The sequence below is a fragment of the Rhagoletis zephyria genome, unplaced genomic scaffold (assembly GCF_001687245.7).
Source record: "Rhagoletis zephyria isolate East Lansing unplaced genomic scaffold, Rhagoletis_zephyria_1.1 Rzeph_scaffold_01351, whole genome shotgun sequence".
NCBI classification, from domain to species: Eukaryota; Metazoa; Arthropoda; class Insecta; order Diptera; family Tephritidae; genus Rhagoletis; species Rhagoletis zephyria.
The window spans coordinates 75206-97721 of record NW_016158435.1 but is presented as its reverse complement, the minus strand read 5'-3'; the positions used below and the strand labels follow the sequence as shown (position 1 = coordinate 97721).

The window sequence follows — 22516 nt, the reverse complement described above, 5'->3', positions numbered from 1 at the left end:
TCTAGTTAAGACAAAAACATTCGTGCAAGCAAGTAAACTAATAACATTGTCTGCCCTATCCCCGTATATTAAAGTGGAAGTGTCTGAGCACAATAATTTCAACCACTCAAAAGGTGTCATCTTTTCACGTGAGTTAATAGGTATATCGGAAGACACAATAAAAAACGAACTTAAAACCCAAGGCGTAAGCGAAATAAGAAAAATGTTGAAAACATTTTAGTCGAAACAGGCTTACTCATCATCACATTCGACAACTCCATACTACCCAGCGACATTCTGATCGGATATGAAAAAGTAAAACTAAGGCCCTACATACCCCTCCCACTAAGATGCATGAACTGTCTAAAATGCGGTCACTCAGCAAAAATCTGCAATAACACTAAAATATGCGCAAATTGCGCGAAAACTTCTCACATTGACTTCGAAACTAGTGACAAGTGCACTGACCCATCAACTTGCATTAGCTGTACTAACAAATCAGAAAATGCTGACCACAATGCACTCGACAAGAAATGCCCGGTTTTCATTAAAGAAAAATAAATACAAGCGATCATCACACTATAGAAAGTTGATAGACGAAGAGCGATAGCCACATACGAAGAACGTCACCCACTCCACTCAGCAACGTACTCATCAAAGATAGCAAAAACAAACCAAGTAGTTACCAACAACCAAGCAAACAACTCGTATAACAAGAGCGCAGACTCACCACACTCATCAATGACAGCAAAAACCACCACAGTAAGCAACACAAACCCTACTTCCAGCAACAGCATTCAATTCACACTCCCACTCAATACTACGAATCTACAACACACATCTCAACTATCACACTCATCAGGTATCAAACCGAGAGAGCAAACGGACTACTCAGACATCATACTCAATAGTAACACTTTAACTAAAAGCACTGTGCAACAAATTACAAACGATAACAGAACGAAAATCTACCCAAAAAAATCTCCAACAGAACAAAAGCCATGTTAAAAAAAATCAACAAGTTAAAGGGAAATTGTAAGCAAGATTGTGATTTAACGTTACCTAGTGCAGATATCGATTCTGATTCATCAGAATCAATGCTTACGGATCAATGACTTACTTAACTTAACTACTTAATTTATATCTTACATTCTATAATACACACACATACATACATATATACATATTTAAATAAACTCCCTCATATAATTTATCATGTCACTACATATCATATAATGGAATATGAACGGATATCTTAACAATTATAATGAATTGCTAATCCTCATTAACAATTACAAACCTAAGATCATTTCTATCCAAGATAGTCACATCCCGACACAATTCCAAAACGTCCCAATTCCTAACAACTTCCTTTTGTAGTCATTCAACTCACACTCATCATACGGAGGTGTAGCTATACTAGTACATAAATCTATACAACATGAAGTAATTCAAACTGAAAAGGACTTTGACAACATAAGTTTAGAAATACACTCAACAAAAAAATTCAGAATCACGTCAGCCTATTGTCCCCCATCCTACCGTCTCCATAACCGCAACCTAGAGAATGTATTTAATCAAACTAACCACTCGTGCATTATCACTGGTGACTTCAATTGTTGGCACCAAAGTTGGGGTTCACGCGCTAACAAACAGAAGGGCAACATATTGTCGAATTTTGTTAATCAATCCCAATTCGTACTACTAAACGACAAATCGCCAACACACTTTTCCACTCATGACACACTCACGCACATAGACCTGATTCTGTACCCCCGATCTCGCAGTTCACGCTGATTGGAGGACTCACAATGATCTAAAGGGAAGCGATCACTTCCCAATTCTCATTTCACTCTTTCCGTCTGTTAACCAAACGAACACAACAACTAAGACTTCATTCAAAACTGACCTTGCAAACTGGGAACTATTTGAAAAGAAATGTATTCACTTCGAGTCAATCCGACCTATCAGCTGTAATGTTAATGCAGAAGCAGCCAACCTAAGGAAAATTATCCTACAATCTGCTAATGAATCCATACCTAAAACACGAAATAATAAAAAACAGAAATCAGTGCCGTGGTGGAATCATAACCTAGGCAAGCTAAAAGCTGAGAAAAACAGACGGTTTCATATATTCAGGACGAACATGACTGAATTCAATTTAATTGAATATAAAAAGGCAAACTCTGCATTAAAGCGAGAAATTAAAACCTCTAAACAACATTCGATACGAAAGTTCACAGCTGAAATTAATCCCAGCACCCCTACCAAGAAAATTTGGATAAATATAAGACGCTTTTGTGGATACAAACTACCTCACGGTATACACTGCTTGCAGTCCTTAAGCAATCCCACTCAAACCCACAGAGATCCAAAAGATATCGCCAATGAGCTCGCCAAATACTGGAGCAATGTAACTTCGGACCAAAACTTTCCAACTCTTTTTCAAAACAGAAAAAGAGTGACTTTACAATCGCATGTATATGTACAACCTTGTGGAGATGCGAAGCTATTAGAACAAGATATAAACTATCTGGAACTGATATCTGCATTAACTAAGCTAAAAGGGAAAACCCCAGGCTTAGATAGGATATCATACCCAATCATCCGAAACTCTCCTGAAACTTTTAAAAAGCGTCTCTTAAACTTATTCAATTCCATTCTTCATAACAAAATTATCCCGCAGGCCTTCAAACACAGCATTATTATACCAATACCAAAACCAAAATCAGATAAAACACAAGCAAAATCATACAGACCGATATCTTTAAACATATGTTTCTCTAAGGTTTTAGAGAGGATAATAGCAAATCGGCTTTGGTGGTTTGTAACAAAAAACAAATTACTGAACAGCCGACAAATGGGTTTCAAGAGAGGACTACTGTTAGACTATCTAGCTGCAGCCAAGCTCTCATCCAAAAGCCACCTAACAATTATTTCCCTTGACTTTGAAAAGGCGTATGACAAAATAGGCATTCACACAGTAATTGACCAACTCGCAAAATGGAAGGCCGGCCCCAACATCACTAATTATATTATTAACTTTATGACAAATCGTAAGTTTATGGCACGAATAGGTAACCATCTCTCTGATTTCTGGGCAACAGACAACGGTATTCCCCAAGGATCCCCTTTATCTGTCATTGTTTTCCTGATTGCATATGACAAACTATGCTCTGTAATATCACTCCACAAAGAAATTGACTTTTGCGCCTACGCAGACGACTTCAACATTATAATTAAATCAAAAAAAGAAAAGGTGTCCAACAACTGACTTGAATAACCTTTTTCAAGACATCTTAACTTGGTGCGATTACTCAGGAGCAAACTTATCACCAACAAAAAATCTATACATTCATCTCTGTCGAAAGCACAACTGTGCACTGTACTATCACGAAGCATAAGCCTCATACCCTGTGATGAGTTAAAAATCTTAGGAATCATCATCAACAAGAGATACAGATGGAACCCCCACATCGAACACCTAAGCGCTTCTCTGGTCACACAATTAAACATTGTGAAATGTCTAGCTGCCCCAAAATTTAACTGCGACACTCAATCTATCTTAACAATTGTTAGAACACTAATTATACCCAAAATAAGTTATGGCATTTCTCTTTACGGCTACGCCCCTAAATCTCTTATAAACAAAGTCAAGTCACTACTTAACGCGCGATAAGAACCGCGTTGGGAGCGCTGCGCTCTACACCAATCGCAAATTTATTTTTTGAATCAAAAATATTGAACTTTGAAAATCAAAGAGACTTAACTACCGCTAAATTATTTAAAGCTCTTATAACAAGGTAAGACAACCCGCTTTATAGTATCGCCAATAACCTAAAAAAGGGGAAAAACACCCTCAAAATACAGCCTGCTATAAGTAGAATCATAGAACTTTGCTCAGCAGTAGATATACCTCTAAAGCCCGCTAAATATGGTACCCATAACTATCCCTCATGGTCCTTTCATTGCATATCTTCAACAAAAACTACACGAATCCGATTCAATATCAGGCAATGTTCACCGAAGTTAGAAATAAATACCATAACTATACTTTTATTTATACTGATGGATCTAAGATCAATCAAAGCACCTCATATAGCATAACCTTAGAAAACGAAATTATAAAAAAATCAATTGTCCCATACTATAGTTCTGTATATTCAGACCAAATTATTGCCATATCTGAAGCAATAAATCTAGTAATTCGTGTTGTGTTTTATGCAAATCGTTGTTTTAGAAAAGTCGGATTTTGTGTGTTTCTTGGTTCGTCTTTCAAGTATTTAGGTAATGTTTTAAGTGTGTTTTCCCTATCGGCCCTCAATATTTTTATTTACATATTGTTTGTTAATATTTAAAGATTATAAAAGTTTTCAGTGTAGATGCATCGACCTGCAGAGGCTCGCGTAGTATTCCATAACGTAATCTAAGCTCTTTATTTTCTACAGTTTTGTTCATATTTATGTTTTGATTTATCTAATTTTCTAATTAAAAATGTTTCTAAGCACAAGTTACCACTGCGAACTTTCTCGATTGCATGTTTTTGAGATTTGGCGTGAAAATTCCGGTACGCATTCCCAGAAAGTTCAAAATGTGCTGGGTGCAATAGCGAAAGATATTGAATATGAAGGTTTTGATCCAGATCGGTAGGAGTTGCAAAAATGTATTAATTACAATGTATTAATTAAAATGTAAAAAAATTGCATTGTATTGACAAAGATCCAAACGCCAAAAATCACCAGTTTGAACTAGTTTTTGTTATGTAATATTTATTAACAGGAACAGGAGAATCGATTTTCTTCAAAATTTGCTATTTTTTCAGCTTTTCTCACTAAAAAATTTCATACAAACAAACAAAAAATTAAATATCGGGCTCAACGGGTCTCTTGCGAATTGTATTATTTAGTTTCCCTTTTAAAATTTATTGTGGCCTATTAATATTTATTTCAATAGTGTTATTGAGCTTTGTACCACGATTTGTTTGCTAAGTTCCATTCTTCGTGCCCAAAACTCAATAACAATATTGCATTAGATTTATATAAAAAAAAACAGTTAATCAAAATGAGTGAAGAATTAAGGCTCCAGGGAATTGTGAACACAAAAGGCCAACTTTGAACCACTGCGCGTTGACGTTACTGAGCCGTATCAACGTCACTCTATGCAATTAAATTGGTTTGCAATCGCATATTTTACGTAATATTGCAATCTGGTTAATTGCAATTAACATTGATTGCTTATATTTTGATTGCAAAAATTTAAATTTGCAATCATTAGAAGAAATTGATTGCAATAACTTTTTGATTGCAATTAATTTTTGATTGCAATCATCAATTGCATAAAAATTGCTAACTGTAATCTGTCTGACATTTATTTTGATGAATAATTGGAAGTACGATGGTGAGGCACACAAGCCCTCAGTGGGTTAACGCATCGCATTAACAGCGCAAAGTGGACCCCCTACCTAGCAGTAGGTTGTTTTGATTGCCGTCTTTAATGTTCCGCTAATCGAGAGCATATCGGCTGCTGAGTGGAAGATCGGCCTATCTCAGCAGCCAGTTCGAAAAAGCCCTATCTCAAAAAACTTTTCAAGAACGCCCTCTTTCAGAATTTTATTGAAAAACACCCTATCTCAGAATTCGATTCAAAAACGCCCTATCTTACTTCAAAATGTATTGAAAATCTGCTGATATAGGGCGTTTTTGAATCGGCCGCTGAGATAGAGCGTTTTTGAAACGAATTCTGAAATAGGGCGTTCTTGAAAAGTTTTTTGAGATAGGTCGTTTTCGAACTGGCTGCCGAGATAGGTCGATCTTCCACTCAGCAGTCGATATACAATGTGCGTGCATAAAAATTCGATTTTCTGCATGACAAAGCTGCAACTAAACAGCACCTCCATCGGGTTTTTCAACCATCCCTAGTAGTATAACGTATCGATGGCTGAGTGGAAGATCGACCTGTCTCAGCAGCCAGTTCGAAAACGCCCTATCTCAGAAAATTTTTCAATAACGCTCTACTTCAGAATTAGATTTAAGAACTCCTATCTCAGAATTCGGTTCAGAAACGCCCTATCTCAACTGCCGATGCAAAAATGCCCTATCTCAGCATATTTTCAATGTATTTTCGTTTGAGATAGGTCGCATTTGAACCAAATTCTGAGATAGGGCGTTTTCAACCAAATTCTGAGATAGGGGTTTTTCAATAAAATTCTGAAATAGGGCGTTCTTCAATCAAATTCTAAAGTAGGCCGCACTTGAAAAGTTTTTTGAGATAGGGCGTCTTCGAACTGACTGCCCTATTGCAGGTCACCATGTTCCATGTTCCAGTGCTATGTTTATGCGTAGCATTGGCCTTTGGACTTCTCGGGCCAGGGGGTGCCTTGGTCCTACTGCTGGTGGGTGCGGGTGCACCTGATATCTGCTTCCGCATAGGGCTACTTTTTGCTAGGCCCGGTGGTACCGTGGCTTTGCTTTGTGCAGAGCTTGTGACTCCTTTCGGCCTTTGTTTGGGAGCGCCGGACTCCCGTACTGGAGTTGAAGTTTTAAGGTTTGGTGTTGTTGATTTGTCCATATTTTGTCCTACGAGAACGCGGAGAAAGGGAACGTCCGCCCGGGCAGAGATCCGCTGTACCCGGGTNTGCTAGGCCCGGTGGTACCGTGGCTTTGCTTTGTGCAGAGCTTGTGACTCCTTTCGGCCTTTGTTTGGGAGCGCCGGACTCCCGTACTGGAGTTGAAGTTTTAAGGTTTGGTGTTGTTGATTTGTCCATATTTTGTCCTACGAGAACGCGGAGAAAGGGAACGTCCGCCCGGGCAGAGATCCGCTGTACCCGGGTAAGGCTAGTTGGCTCCGAAGGTCGCCGGGTATCCGGAGCACTCCGTTCGCGACTGGGCTTGGTGAAGGGCCCCCAGCCAGGCTGATCCTCGGCACGGGTCGTATCACACCTTGATCCGGCCCTGAAAAGAGAAGGGAGTGGAGAACTGGCAAGGAGTTTGGTCAGAAAGGGAATAATAGGCATAGGGATTAAGGAGGGGTCCCCGCTCGAATTAGCTGCCAATGCGTTACCAGGTGTCACCACGGAGAGGCCCCTTATACTAGGGGGTGCTTATCGCAATGCAATTGAACACCCACGAGTCCACGCTTTGGGATGTGGCGTGTGTTCAAGTCGATCACCCCCATCAAAGACACCCCAAAACGGTGCAACAACTACTCACTTTCAAGTTTTTACTAGTTTTGTGTTCAATAACTTTTTCTGCTAGTTTTCTCTTTTTCTCAATTTCAGGTTCTATTTTGCTCAATTTCTTTATTAAAAAGCATGAATAAATTATTGCATTTTTGAGATTGCAATTAAAATGTTTGATTGAATCAGTGATTTGATTGCAGTCACAATCATTGCAATCAAATGTGCTTACAATTAAATTGATTGTAGTTTTTACAATCAAAAAAACGCAATAAATTTTGATTGTAATCCTATTAGTAGCACAATCATTGATTGCTACAAAAATTTATTGCAAATTTTTACAGCTCTGCTCTATTGCTCTATTGAAGGGAATGAGTCGGCTGATGAGATGACTCAGAGGTGCCAGTAGAAGAAGCTTGTAGCTCCGTTTGAATATGTACACCTTGGTTGTGGCTAATGACTTGTGGAACAAACGGGAAGACTGTGAGAACGCAAGATAAAAACGAGGGATGTACTGAAACTGAATAGGTCTGTTGTAAGAGTCCTTACCGGCGTCATCAGAGGACACTGTGCAATGGCACCAATGCTTCAACGGTGGAAAATACCTGCAAGTACTCTCTGCAGAAGTTGCCATTTTGAGGATGAGGAAGATTCAATTACCACTTTCTGTGTCGCCATCAGCGTCTACAAACGGAGCACCTCAAGCGCTTGGGTTCACGCTTCTCCATCAGTCTGAGCGAGGTGGAACTTTTGGATCTCCTCGGCTTCATTAATAGTAATTGGTTCAGTAAAACAATGCCTTGCAATTACCTTTACTACTCTTTCGGTTATGGGTACGCGCCTTATCCTTACACTCACTTAAGGGGGGCCCTCACAATGGAAAATTCTATATCCGAGTGAAAGAATGAAATATTCCATATAGCCTCCAATCGCTCATCTTAAGAATCGGAACCGGTTCATACGCATACAAGGGGTATGCGTCGGGAAGTCAAATAACAGTAATGCCATTGGCCTGGCTTTATTTTTCTAGAAGAGGTGGGAAAGAACGCGGAACACAGGCAGAATAAATCCGACTGTATGGTTTCTGATAATCCTTCTTTGGCTTCCATAATACGATCTTTAAACAGCATGAATGTTGACTGGATGTCGACCTACATATTTGACGTCATCTCCAGCGGACCAAGGGCTTTTCATTTCAATAAAGTGTCAACCAACAGTTTCCACCAATTCAAATCGTTGGAAAATAGATTTTCTTTAGCGTCGGCGGACATGTCGGGATACAATTTTTACCCTAAGGTCTGTTAAGAGTAAAAACTGTAATATGTAAAAGAGGGCATGTGAAAAATGATAGGGACACGACATTATGACCAATTTCGGCTATTTTGCTTTTGTTTGTTTAATGTTTATTTTTTTTTTTTTTAAATACAACTCACTATCTAACAAAAACCATATAAGTTGAAATTTTAAACTTTGTAAAAAATAGAAAAATTCAACAATATTTTAAAACAACACCAAACTTTTTAAACAAGAACTTTTAGAAAAAAGATAAGTATGCAGTTTTATTCCCACTGAATTCTAGCTCAAGAAAGTGCAAGTTTCAAGTGGCTAAGAAATCGAGTTAATTTTTTTCCTGGCGGTGTCACGCATTTTCTCCCATTCAAAGTATGTTTGAGAATTTTTTTTTGTATGGAAGCAAATAATAACACCATCCGCAAAAAAAAGTATCAACAATAAACGCGAATTTTTTTCATACTTGCAATTTCTTAAGTTAGAATTTAATGGGCTATAAAACTGCACACCTAGTTTTTTTCTGAAAGTTCTTATTAAAAAGTTTGGTGTTTTAAAATTTTGTTGAATATTCCTATTTTTTTTACAAAGTTTGAAATTTGGACATATATGGATTTTGTTAGATAGTGAGCTGTATTTTTATAAAAAAAAATTAACATTAAACAAAAAAAAAATAGCCGAAACTGGTCACAATGTCGTGTCCCTATTATTTTTGCATATGACTGTATGTGGGCGTGTCCAACCCGCCCACTTTTACATATTAGTTTTTACTCTTAACAGAGCTTAGGGTAAACATTTTATCCCGATATGTCCATTAAAAGTATTTTTGGCCGCTCTCCCCATATAAATGCAACCACTGTGCATAGGGCAAACTGACCGTAACATTAAAACACGATTCTGCGAACATATAAGAGACTATTACAAAAGGAGTAAAAAGGATACAAAGAATATGCTCAAGTGATATTTCTGGAGCATTAAATAAATTGTCAAGTAAAGCTATTATGAATAGCATCGAACCAATAGGCGTAGAACTTGCTATTTCTATGTGGATTAAAAGCTTTTTATGCCACAGAAAAATAAGAGCGAAGTGGAACGACGCTAGGGTAAACAGACGGGCATGCAGAGGCACACCGCAAAGGGGTGTACTCCCACGGCTACCAACGGTCAACAAGTTACTAAAGGAATTCGAGGGGAAATCGCCTAAGCTAGTGGCGTATGCAGACGACATAGCCTTAGTAGTGAAGGCGGATTCATCGTTATGTTCAGAACTTTTCTTCCATGTGGTGGTTGCGGGAGAGCAACTGAGACAANATTACTAAAGGAATTCGAGGGGAAATCGCCTAAGCTAGTGGCGTATGCAGACGACATAGCCTTAGTAGTGAAGGCGGATTCATCGTTATAGTTCAGAACTTTTCTTCCATGTGGTGGTTGCGGGAGAGCAACTGAGACAAGTTCTGAACGCTTTTGAGTTGTGAACTCAACTTCAACTTTAGAATCCGCCGATGAATCGGCCTTAACAGGGAGGTACCTAGACACTATCCCTAGCCTTGAAAGTCGTTGGCCAATGGGCATCCCGAGCGGGGCTAGGGGTTAACGCAGGCAAAACAGATTTTATACTCTTCACAAGAAGATATAAGGTTCCAGTGTGGAGACTCCCGAGGCTAGGTAGCATCGATCTGTTAATTAAAGACCACACAAATTGGAAGCGAAATGTTGATGACAAGGGGGAGAAGGCCAGTAACGCCCTTTATGTATGTAAAATAATGCTGGAATCCACTTGGGGTCTGTCAACTGCTCTGATGTATTGGTGCTACACAGCAACAGTCAGACCAATTCTGCTATATGGCGCTTTGGTGTGGTGGAATGCCGCAAAAAAGTCATCATATCTCGGGCCAATGGAGAAAGTTCAGCGACTCGCGGAACTCTGAGGTCCACTCCAACGGCTGCTCTTAAAATGATCCTCAGTTTACCGCCCATTGACCTATTCCCGCAAAAGCAGCGCGGAATACATGGAACCTAGCTTTAAGTAGGAACGAAGGTTTCGCACAACGATTGTGGAGGAGTGATGGTGCAAGGGAATGAATCCTAGCCGTAGATCTCTAGACATATTCACGGATGGCTCTAAAATGGCAACGGGAGTGGGTACCATGATTTACTGCCTGGAACTGAACGTCATACGGGGAGTAAGGTTACCTGACCATTGCAGCAAAATGCAATGAGAATAGCAGCAGAGCAAGCCTACACCGAAACGACAATGAATTTAAAGGTGAACGTGTACGTATGTAGATAGTCAGGCGGAAATTAAGGCAGTTACCTATATTATTTCATCCGTAAACGTCCTTCGCATCCGGGAAGCCATTGAGAGGCTAGCCGCCAACAGGAGGCTTCATATCTATTGGTTGCCAGGCGACAAGAGAATAGAGGGTAATGATATAGCAGATGAGACTGGCAAGAACGTCAGCTCGAATAGACAAACTACATTCGTACACCACTTCAACACTTGCAAACCGAAATAGACGATAATATGATTAGGTAGTTCAGGGCTACATGGAATGAGTTAAACACTAGCAAAACTGCAAAAATTACAACTATACTTGCTTCTTATTACGGCTATCAAAGGAAAATACTGCAGAGTTATTATCGGATTGCTTACGGTGCATATCCTGGTTGCTGCTTACGCACTAAAAATGGGTATCGCTAGCGTGGACAGGTGCAGGAAGTGTCGTAAGCGGGAGACCAGGGAAACCTTGGGTCATCTTCTCTGCCGATGTCCTGCACTGTCAAAAACCCGACTAAAATTTTTGGGGGCCTACCAATTCGAGAAATGTGAGGACATCTCAAAAGTTGGGCTGAAATTTCTACTTAAATTCGCCAAAAACGTTGACATCCTTTGTAATGTCTACTTTAACGCGTAGAAAAGAGCTCCAACTGGCAACACTAAGGACCTACCGGTCTATGTGCGGCTCAACGCAGATTTACCTAACCTAACCTAGAGGATACAAAAGATGCCGTGCCATAAAGCCATAGGAAATAACGTCATGTGGCTTTGTTTCACTTCACATAGAGAAATAAGGCCATATGGCTTTATTTCTATGGGGAAAGTGAAATAAAGCCATAAGCAAAAATTTTACATGTGAGAAATAAAGCCATACGGTGTTATTTCATTTCAAAAAGTAAATGTTATCTCTTTAGCGGCGGTCCGCGTTGGCTCGCCACCCCGCGCCGTGCTCATACTCCGCGCCACGCCTCCAGACCTCGTATAAAATTGTTGCTTTGTTCATTCTTCTTGCTTTTGATGATATACATAAATATGTACATATATGAGGTTTTCTTTTAAATCAGTAAGATATATGTAAACATCTATATATCGTCGATTAAAGTACAAAACCGCTTATCAACATAATGTAAAACCGCGTATCAAGATAACGCAAAACCGTGTAAGTCAGGTCGCATAAATTATTTTGTAGAGAGTAAAAACACTCATATTTCAAAATTGTTCTCTCTTTTATAAAGCAATCGCATTTATGGCTAGTATATTTCAGCACGAATGGATAAGGCTTGAGCCAAGAGCTTCGGTGAGCAAACCCAATTTTTCGCAAAAAATGTCAGTTACGTGGTTTTGCAGAACCACGATACGCGGTTTTGTACTTAAAACGACGATATATGTATGTAAATATAAGAGGTTGAGTACTCTTCGTTTTTGTCCTTAACAATTTTATACATATTTACCTCAAGTTAATATGCATCTTACCGATTTCAAAGGAAATTTCATATACATACGTATATACTTATATCTATACAAATTAATGTATATACATTAGGGTGGCCCAAAAATGCATGTGAAAAAGTAAAGTCGGGATTTTTATGCTCTCACCCCCTAGGATTGTTTTATACCGAAAAAAGTATACCCCTGTTTTTTTATTTTGAAATAAAAAAATATTTAGAGGTCGCTAAAAGCGCTCAAAGTTTTCCATGTATTTTTGTATGGGGAAAAAACATTTCGTAGAAATGGCATATAATTCTCGTAGAATTTTACTCAGTTCAAATGTTTTTTATTCGCACAAGCTCTTGGTAGGTTCTTAATTTTACGGCAAAATGATGAGAGAGATGGATAGTGGACGTGTTTGCCATGAGCGAGCGAGACATATAGTGACGTCACGCAGTGAGACGGAGATGCGTCGTTTAAACGCGAGCGAATGAAACAGATACAGTCGCCATACCAAGCAAATGGCTACGCTATCATCTGACACCAGTCTGACGCTGTAACTGCAACACTGTAGTTAGTACGTTTCGCTCATTCGTCTACAGCTCACCTTTCCTATTCGCTTGTGTTGATTTAGTACTGACAACTTTGGCTTTTTGGACTTGGATCTTTGTGAATTGGACTTGTTGATTACATACCGGCAACTTTGGCTTCTCTCTTTTGGAATTGGACTTTTGTGTTGGCATCCTTGTTATCTACCACGCCTACGCGCTACACTTCACAAGAATATGCGAACATGCACCTCATTTATGGAGAATGCAGATGCAACGCAAGGGCTGCCGCTAGACTTTATCGGGAAAGATATCCAGATTTAGTGCGCTATCCGGATCACCGCGTGTTTGTTAATGTGCACCGTTCACTCACAGAGGGCGGCCATTTCCCGAATCAAATAACGGCTGGAGGTAGAGCTCGCTTTCCTTACGAGGAAGAAGTGTTGCAGATGACCCAAGTATTTCCGTTCGTGGAATTGAAGAAAGAACGGGAATACCCAAAAGCAAAGCACATTGTATTTTACAAAGCGCCGAAATGCATTCGTTTCACGTACAACGAGTTCAAAGTCTTCTTCCTCGAGATTATCCTGAAAGGATTTCATTTTGTAGAACAATGCTACAGAGGCATAATAAAATCCCCAATTCATCCAACACATTTAATGCGATAAGACAGATCCCAGTATCGCTTTAAAGTAAACCTGTGGACCGGAATTTTAAACGGCAAAATTATTGGGCCTTTAGACCTGCCTAAAAACTTGAATGGCACGAATGACCTACATTTTTTACGAGAAAATTTACCAACTTTGTTAGAGGACATACCACTAACAGATCGTCGCCACATGTGGTATCAAAAAGATGGCTGCCCAGCGCATTACGCAGTGCAAGTAAGAGATTTCCTTGACCAGGAATATCCGGGAAGGTGGATTGGACGTTCAGGCACTATCTCGTGGCCAGCCCGTTCCCCAGATTTAAATCCCCTGGATTTTTTTTTATTGGGGCGTCTCAAAGAAAAAGTTTATTCAAAGCCTACTGAGGACATCCACTCTCGAGGATATGCCCGGCTAATAAGTAGATCTTTTTTAAGAAGATGTAGGGCGTGTATTTATGCTGATGGTAAACAATTTTAACATTTATTGTATTAAAAAATGTTATTTTCCTATCTCACTTTTATTCCAATAAACCTAAACTTAATTTTATCAAGATTTTTCATTATTTTATTAATTTTACTTACTTTTTTTTTGCGTCACTATCTGTCTCGCTCACTCATGGCAAACATGTCCACTATCCATCTCTCTCATCATTTTGCCGTAAAATTAAGAACCTACCAAGAGCTTGTGCGAATAAAAAACATTTGAACTGAGTAAAATGGGTTAGCAAAAATCGGGTTACTTGAGGTTTTTATTTTTTTACTCGTTTTTTTTTAGTATGAAACTAAAAAGTATTGTACCATTTTAGAATCCTGATTAAATGCGAGAACTTTTAATGGCACTTGCCAAGGCACTTTGGTACATTTTTTTTAAAGGAGGGCCTTTCAAAGTCGACAAATTATAAAAATTTTAAATTCATAGTTTAATAAATAGTCTTAATTCTAGAAAACTTGGGGCAATTGTGTCATTATTTTTGACTTAGGTTCTAGAAATGTTATTTAGGGTTAAGGTTCCAAAGGTTAAATGGACAAAAATAATAAAAATTAACCACAATAACCGAAAAATGGTTACAGTTAGACCAAATTTCTAGGTTTTTTTAAATGCCCATAATTTTCAAACTGAATGGGATAGGTTTTTTTTTCCTGATTTTTCTCATGATGGTTACAATCAATCCTGTTACCCCGTTTTGTAAGATTTACTTATATAAAATTTAAGCGTGTATAATATTGCTAATGACAAAACCGAAAAGTACTCAGCATTGCAGACGCCATATAAGGAAAACTGGATTATTACGAAATATAAATAAAATGGCAGCACTTTACGCCATTCTGAATTTTCTCGTTTCAGTTCGGGAACATTGTTTATTTGTTTTTTAATAACAAAACAAACAATCTTTTGTTTTAAAATTTATGTACTTCTTGAAAAAGTTTTTCAAATAATATATTTTACTAGTGGTTCATAAGAGAATATTGAAGATTTAGTGCATTTTTGAGCATGCAATTACTCATAAAAAAGAGCAACATTTCGAAAAAGTATTTTTTAATAACTTTTACACCGAATTGTTAATACTGGGATAAAAATGTGCCGATTGGTACTCCTAACAGTTTTGGACGTTTTTTTTTTGTTCTGAAAGTTGTACCTTGAAATATAGAATTACCGAGTTACTTTATGTACATATGCACACCAGCTGTGTACTAGGTAAACATTACACAACAAACTGTAATAGATACATATTATCGAACGCTGTCATGAAATTCTTGATTTTTGCAAAGTTTTTGCGGCAGAGGCGGGAGTATGTCTGTAGGTAATGACAGCCGAGCAAGTTTGCAAACATGTGCGCGAACATGTTTGTCGTTTGTGGCCAGCTTAATTGCTTGTTTTTACAATTATGTTTATAAAGGTTTTTAAAAAATGAGGGTACTTGATTACTTATCAAAAAATACGACTGAAACCAATTTTTGAAAGCTTTGACCTTGAATAAATTTTTTAAAGGACGTGGGGATTTTCAATATTTTACCTAAAACCAGTGCAGTTCTATGCAAGTTACTGTACTATTACTTTTATGTCTATTTTGACCGAACTATTTATTTTTGGAACGGGAAATCTGTTTTTTTGATTTTGTTGTCTAGAGGTGTTTAACGAATTGATTTTTACTTTTACTTGGACGATGGAGTCCGTTGGTGTAATTCGCATTTAAGATTTTTAATATTCTGGGCCCGAATCGCGGCATTCGATATCGAACGTAACCTAAATCGAAATTTGATTTTGAGATTACGGCATTCGATATCGAGTGTTCTTCGCCCATATAAATTGTATTGTGGAGAATACAGCTGCCATCTTGTTTGATTCGATTTGAAACGAGTAATCACTCGATCACGAATGCCGCGATTCGAGCTCTGATATCCTGTTGGTGGATATCTTGACTAATTGTTATTACTGTAATCCGTTTTATTATGATTTGTAACTTTTGGGAAATTTGTCCTCTTATTATTAGATTTCCATTCTCTTGGTTTGGCCAACACGTATACTGTTTAAATTGATCGGTCCGGTTATTGATAACTTTTTTGTAAACATAAAACACCTTATTTTCATCTGTTCTAAAGTTTTTAGTTCGTAGTTAAAACATATGCCAAAATAAAAAGCATGGTCAATATTTCCACAAAAAACATGTAACTAATACGGCTTTCCCACGGCACCCCAATCACGTGGTTTGCTCTCTCATTCGTAATTCGCACTCCAATTACCCTTCGAATTACTTAATTCGCCATACACAATTTTTAGAGCGAATTACCTCATTTGTTGGTAGTTCAGATCCAAATACCATGCGAATTGCGAACAAATCGGTGCTGTCTCTAAATTTATTGAAATTAGCTCACAAATAAAAACTTGCATTTTTTCTGTATACGAAACATAAAATTTTTTAGTAAGAACCTATATTTGCATCAATTATGCAGCGAATAATAACAAAAACAAAACACAGAGACAGAGAACTGTCAAATTGAATTAAGAATGTGCCCGTGGGAATGGGGTAATTCCCGATCGTAATTGGGGAAGCGAACAACTTAATTCAGAATGCCATGCGAAAATGGTATAAGGGCAGAATGTTTAAAAACGGCTTTAGTGTAATGTGTTCTTAAGTATGTATATTCTTTTTTTTTAGATTGGAGCATTCTATGGTACGTGCCTCGATTTATCAAAGCAATTAACCACAGCAAATCGGCCTCCACTGCAAATTTTCGATTTTGAGGATAATATCATACTAAAAAGTTACAATTTCAAAGTAAATAGCACAATGGCAACTGTGGCAACAATACCTAGTTATAACAGACAGCAAAGGTACCGTTTATTATTAAAATTAAAATAAATAAATGCAATCCTAACCACTTAATTTATATCTTAGTACTGATTCTGGTTGGGATAACCCTTTTAGGCCTGGAGGAGATTTATCCCGAGAAGCTGATGAAATAGTTAATATGATTAGAGGTAATTGTAATCAAATGTCGATAAAAATTTTAGAGAATTAATGTCGCAATTTGTAAAACGTATACATAAAATTCTCCGCTGAAGGGTGTATAAAAGACTTACAGCCGCACTCAGAGTATTTTATTTTTCCTCAGTAAAGATTTGAAAAAATTCCCTCTCAGAGTCAGTTAATGATTCATTAACAACATTTAATGGACAAAGTAAAACTTTTGCTTAACTTTTTTACGAATGGTTATGAAACTTTTTGTTTGTTTTCAATAAATTTCAATTTCGCTAACGTTGCTATGTACAACAGTCGGAAAGTTAATTACATTTTTTTTATTTTACTTTTTAAGTTATATTATTTTTTTATATAAATATTTTTTTTTTACAGTTAATGTAATAATGACATTTTATTATTTCAACTTTTAAGTTTTATTATTTTTTTATATAAATATTTTTTTTTGCATTTAATGTTAAGAAATTTTTTGAAGTGAAACTTCGTAGGCGGCGGTATCGCAAAAATTGACAGTGAAATTTTTAAACTTGGAAAACTTACATGAGTAAGAAGGAAGATATAGTATTGAGAAGGGGCAAAAAGATAGAAAGCGACGTATGCACATTTATACAACCCAGCAAGCATTTCACTAAATGTTTTTAAAAATAACTCAAAGTAAGGTTGCTATAATAAGCGTTAAATAAGTGTCATACTCGAGTCAATTCCGAGTAAATAAAGTACACTCGTCTTTTAAAGTTTTTTGTTAACGTTTTATAGCAGGGGTGAGGAAGGCCAAGGCCCCATGCCCATCGCCAGTATGGTCGCCGGGGACCAGTAGGACGCAGTGGATGAAGTACAGACGACACCAAACACTGCACTTAGGACAGTGACTGGATGCCTTTTGATGTCGCCAGAATAACACCTCCACCACGAGGCGAAAANGAGGCCGAGCGCCAGTATGGTCGCCGGGGACCAGTAGGACGCAGTGGATGAAGTACAGACGACACCAAACACTGCACTTAGGACAGTGACTGGATGCCTTTTGATGTCGCCAGAATAACACCTCCACCACGAGGCGAAAATGCTCCCTATTAAGGAGCATTACACAATACTCTGCAAGCAGTTTCTGATTGGGAGCCGCAGACGTGGTCACCCAAATAGACAGCTGCTTGCAAAAGAGCCCTCGCCCAGGCACGTCAGGACGTGTGTCAAGGTAGCACTACACTTTTCGAAATTGGAAAAGTTAACTACGACATTAATTGTAGTGTTTTTGTTGTAAATTTGTTGTGGAAAAAAAATTTCATTTCTCATTTTTTTAAAAAATATTGTATGTAGTGCTAACTTGACACCATACATCTAGTCGATAGAATTGAGATANAAAAAAATATGGTATGTAGTGCTAACTTGACACCATACATCTAGTCGATAGAATTGAGATATCCAATATTTTACTATGCCATTAATTGTAGCTATTAACTGTAAAATTTGTTGTGAAAAGAAAAAATTTTTAGCTTTCGTTTTTCTGGAAAAAATTGAGTTGACCCTTTTTCGAACAAAATTTAGTATGTAGTGTTAACTTGGCACCATGCACCACTGACGATATAATTGAGATATTGAAAAGGTTACAACGGCATTAATTGTAGCTTTTTTGTTGTAAATTTGTTGTGGAAAGAAAAAATTTGTAGCTCTCGTTTTTAGGAAAAAAATGCTATGTAGTGCTAACTTGACACCATACACCTAGTCGATAGAATTGAGATACTGAAAATTTTATAACGGCATTAATTGTAGCTTTTTTGTTGTAAATTTGTTGTGGAAAGAAAAAATTTGTAGCTCTCGTTTTTAGGAAAAAAATGCTATGTAGTGCTAACTTGACACCATACACCTAGTCGATAGAATTGAGATACTGAAAATTTTATAACGGCATTAATTGTAGCTTTTTTGTTGTAAATTTGTTGAGGAAAGAAAAAAATTGTAGCTTTCGTTTTTCTGGAAAAAATTGAGTATTTGAGTATTTATTGGATATCTCAATTCTATCGACTAGGTGTATGGTGTCAAGTTAGCACTACATACCATTTTTTCTTAAAAAACAAGAGCTAAAAATTTTTTCTTTCCACAACAAGTTTACAACAAAAAAGCTACAATTAATGCCGTTAAAACATTATCAATATCTCAATTCTATCGACTAGGTGTATGGTGTCAAGTTAGCACTACATACCATTTTTTCTTAAAAAACGAAAGCTACAAATTTTTTCTTTCCACAACAAATTTACAACAAAAAAGCTACAATTAATGCCGTTGTAACNTTCAATTTCGAAAAGTGTAGTGCTAACTTGACACACGTCACGTCAGCAGGCATCTCTACGAACTGACGGACGAAGTCGAGAGGTTCATTAAGCAGCCTCTGGACTCGTCAGCATATCGACAGGTCCTGAACGGCATTCACAGGGAGTCAGTCTCGAGTTATGTAGACTCCATACGTGTGAATGCCGTTCTAGGCACACAACCACCGGACATCGACGAGACGGAGCTTCATCTGCCTCGGGAGACTAGAACTACAATAGCCCAACTTCGCTCTGGCTACTGCAGCAGGTTACACTCATACCTGAGCAGATTAGACGCAGATGTGCCAAATGAGTGTACGGCATGCGGAGAGACACCCCACGACTCGAAACATCTCTTCGTATACCCGGAAAACCCGACAACACTAACGCCTTTGTCCCTGTGGGCTGAACGCTTCCTGGGGCTTCCGTTAGTGGAGCTTGGCGACAACGTCTGAGATATTAACCGATCTGGGCGGGTTTGCTGTTGCCGATACAACAACAACAACATGGCCGAGGCCGATAGGAGCTAAATGTTACAAAGAGCCACAAAAAAACAACAAAAACAAAAATTTTATTTTTAAATAAAATTATTATTAGAAATGAAAAACATTAATGTTATTATTATTCTAATGTACGTTAGATAGATAATAAAGAAAATTCGAAAGATCCCTTTGGCCAAATTTTAAAAATCTGGTTTTTCGTCAGTTAAAGCCGTTCGTAACAGTTCTGTTAAATGTTGGTTTGTCAATAGGTTCGTTCGTTTAAATCTCCAGTAAAATATGTTCAAGAGCAAAATTCCGGCGAAATGTCATCAGTTCAAACAGAAAATTTGCAGAAACTTGCGAGTTAGACGAACAGTTGATAGAAATTTGGTTTACATTCAAAAGTATAAAATTGGCAACGTAAGAAATCAAATCCCGTAGCCTTATCCTGAGACAGTTCTCTGGCTAAACGAATAATTATTTACTTCTTACAAGTTTAATTAGTCGTATTTTACTATTTTAACTTCCAAACCATCAAATTCAATTTAGAGATTTGCGTAAACTCCAACCAGCTGTTTTTGATCAGCTATTTTCTTGTTGGTAAATTGCAGTTGGCGAAAATTTTTTCAGCAGAAACTAGCAGCTTTCTCTCAAAATGAAATTTCATTTTGCTCTCTCAATTTCCGGCATTTTGACTTTACGAATTTCATTGTAGAGTACAGACTCATAGTTATACGTCGTACCAAAAATTGGAAATGTACGGGACGCAGCTGTTTTCAACAGCGGATATTTTAAATCTGGTACTTATTGCCGGAATTCAAGCAATAGCAAAGCTTTGTGTTGCATTTCCAGCGCCTTTTCTTCTTTTCATTCCAAAAACTCCAACTCTTCGCTTTTCTTAAAAAGGAGTATTTCGGATATGTAAATTCATCCTCAATTAAATAATAATAATAGATTGGCGCTTACACATATGTTAGTGTTTGACCGAGCTGGCAGAAATACACTCGGAGGTTTGCCATTGCCTGCCGAGGGACACCCGCTGTTAAGAAAAACCCTTTTTTCTATATTTTTTTGCGATGTTGCTTTGACCAGTGCTTGAACCCAGGCGTTGCGGAGTGAAAGCGCGCACTGCTTACCACTACACCACAGCGGCCTCAATTATGATACATAAAAAAGGGTTTATGAAGTATTCAAACGTACATATTAAATAATTTCAAATCCGCAAATCTTTTTTCAAAATCTGCTTTTAAATCATGCGCAATATTTTTTTTTGCCTTGGAAAATGATTAAGTATTCTTTTTTTGAGATCATAAAAAGAGGTAGTTTAGCTTCAAAACTTAGAATAATTTGCGACAAATCAAAAACATTTTTATTCTCTCCTTGTAGAGACAAATTCAAGTTTTGCAAATGTTCCATCATATCGGTAGAGAACATTAAGTCAGAAAGCCAATTTTCATTCTCCAATTGCGGGTAATATTACGATCTTAATTTGGGTATGTTTATATAAAAAGTATAAAATAAAAAAACAACACAATGAAAAATTATGTCCAGCAAAGAAATATGTATTTTAAAAAGAAAAGAAAAAAAATCTTCTAAGCAAGGAGAAAGTAAAAAGAGCCGCACTTTTCTAAGCAAAGAGCCGCACTTTTCTAAGCAAAGAGCCGCACTTTTCTAAGCAAAGAGCCGCATTTGGCTCAAAGAGCCGCGTTTGCCCATCGTGGTTTTATAGCAAAGAAAAATGTTTTATGTACAAAGCGGCTGTTCTCGTTCGCGGTTCGTTGCAACTACGAACTACTCCGTCTTTTTCTTGTTCGTTTCTCTTGTATGTGTTGTGTGCTATTGTCTGTCAGGGACTATAATGCGTAATCAAAGTAATGTTTTACAGAAAAAGGTATTCATCAGAAATATCATTTGACATAAGCTATTTTAATATTAAGTTTATTTAAAGTTTTTACAAATAAACCTTTAATAAGTGTTAAGGGAGAATGTTTATAAATCACTTAAACTTGAAAATGAAATGCAAATGCTAACGACATGAATCTGTAAATTTAAATTTTTTTCAATAGTGACGTGTTTATGTTCTTAAAAGTATATATTAATTGTGAAAAAAATAAAATCAATGCGGTAAAAACAGGCGTTCGAAAAGTGAAAAGAGACTGTGCAAAGAAATTATAAATTTGCTTTGGGAAGTCCGCGGAGAACAAACGGAACATAACGTTTATTCCAATCCAGGACCCGCTGCGCTAATCGGTGGAACATTCGCGCCTTCAAATGATGAGTTCTCCTTATCCTTGCTTACTTTACAATTGAAAATGTATAAACTTTTTTTGTCAGAAACCTTCATCCATGAGAATGGCGGCGATGAAGGGGAATATATAGCTGCATCGAAGTCGTGTTTCCAATTTGCCAATAGCAGTTCTCTGATTAAACTGATAATTATTTACAAGTTTAATTAGTCGTATTTTACTATTTTAACTTCCAAACCATCAAATTCAATTTAGAGATTTGCGTAAACTCCAACCAGCTGTTTTTGATTAGCTATTTTCTTGTTGGCAAATTGGAGTTGGCGAAAATTTTTTCAGCAGAAACTAGCAGCTTTCTCTCAAAATGAAATTTCATTTTGCTCTCTCAATTTCGCCTACTTTGCAAGTTTTTTGCGAACGCGAACACAAAAAGCTGATAGTTTTTATAACGCGAATGCAACGAATTGTGAACGGCATTTTGACTTTACGAATTTCATTGTAGAGTACAGACTCATAGTTATACGTCGTACCAAAAATTGGAAATGTACGGGACGCAGCTGTTTTCAACAGCGGATATTTTAAATCTGGTACTTATTGCCGGAATTCAAGCAATAGCAAAGCTTTTTGTTGCATTTCCAGCGCCTTTTCTTCTTTTCATTCCAAAAACTC

The 22516-nt window shown here is 37.4% G+C and overlaps 1 protein-coding gene across 2 annotated transcripts in view; it reads left to right on the top strand.

Annotated features, from left to right (window-relative positions):
- Positions 1-16496: 16496 nt before the first annotated feature.
- Positions 16497-22516, top strand: part of LOC108363727 (uncharacterized) — a 63788-nt gene continuing 57768 nt past the window's right edge. For both annotated transcript variants that reach the window (XM_017617178.1, XM_017617177.1), the window contains exons 1-2: positions 16497-16677; positions 16742-16824. In XM_017617178.1, coding sequence (XP_017472667.1) covers positions 16634-16677; positions 16742-16824 — 127 coding nt within the window. In that variant the 5' untranslated portion in view covers positions 16497-16633. The remainder of the gene's footprint in view (positions 16678-16741; positions 16825-22516) is intronic.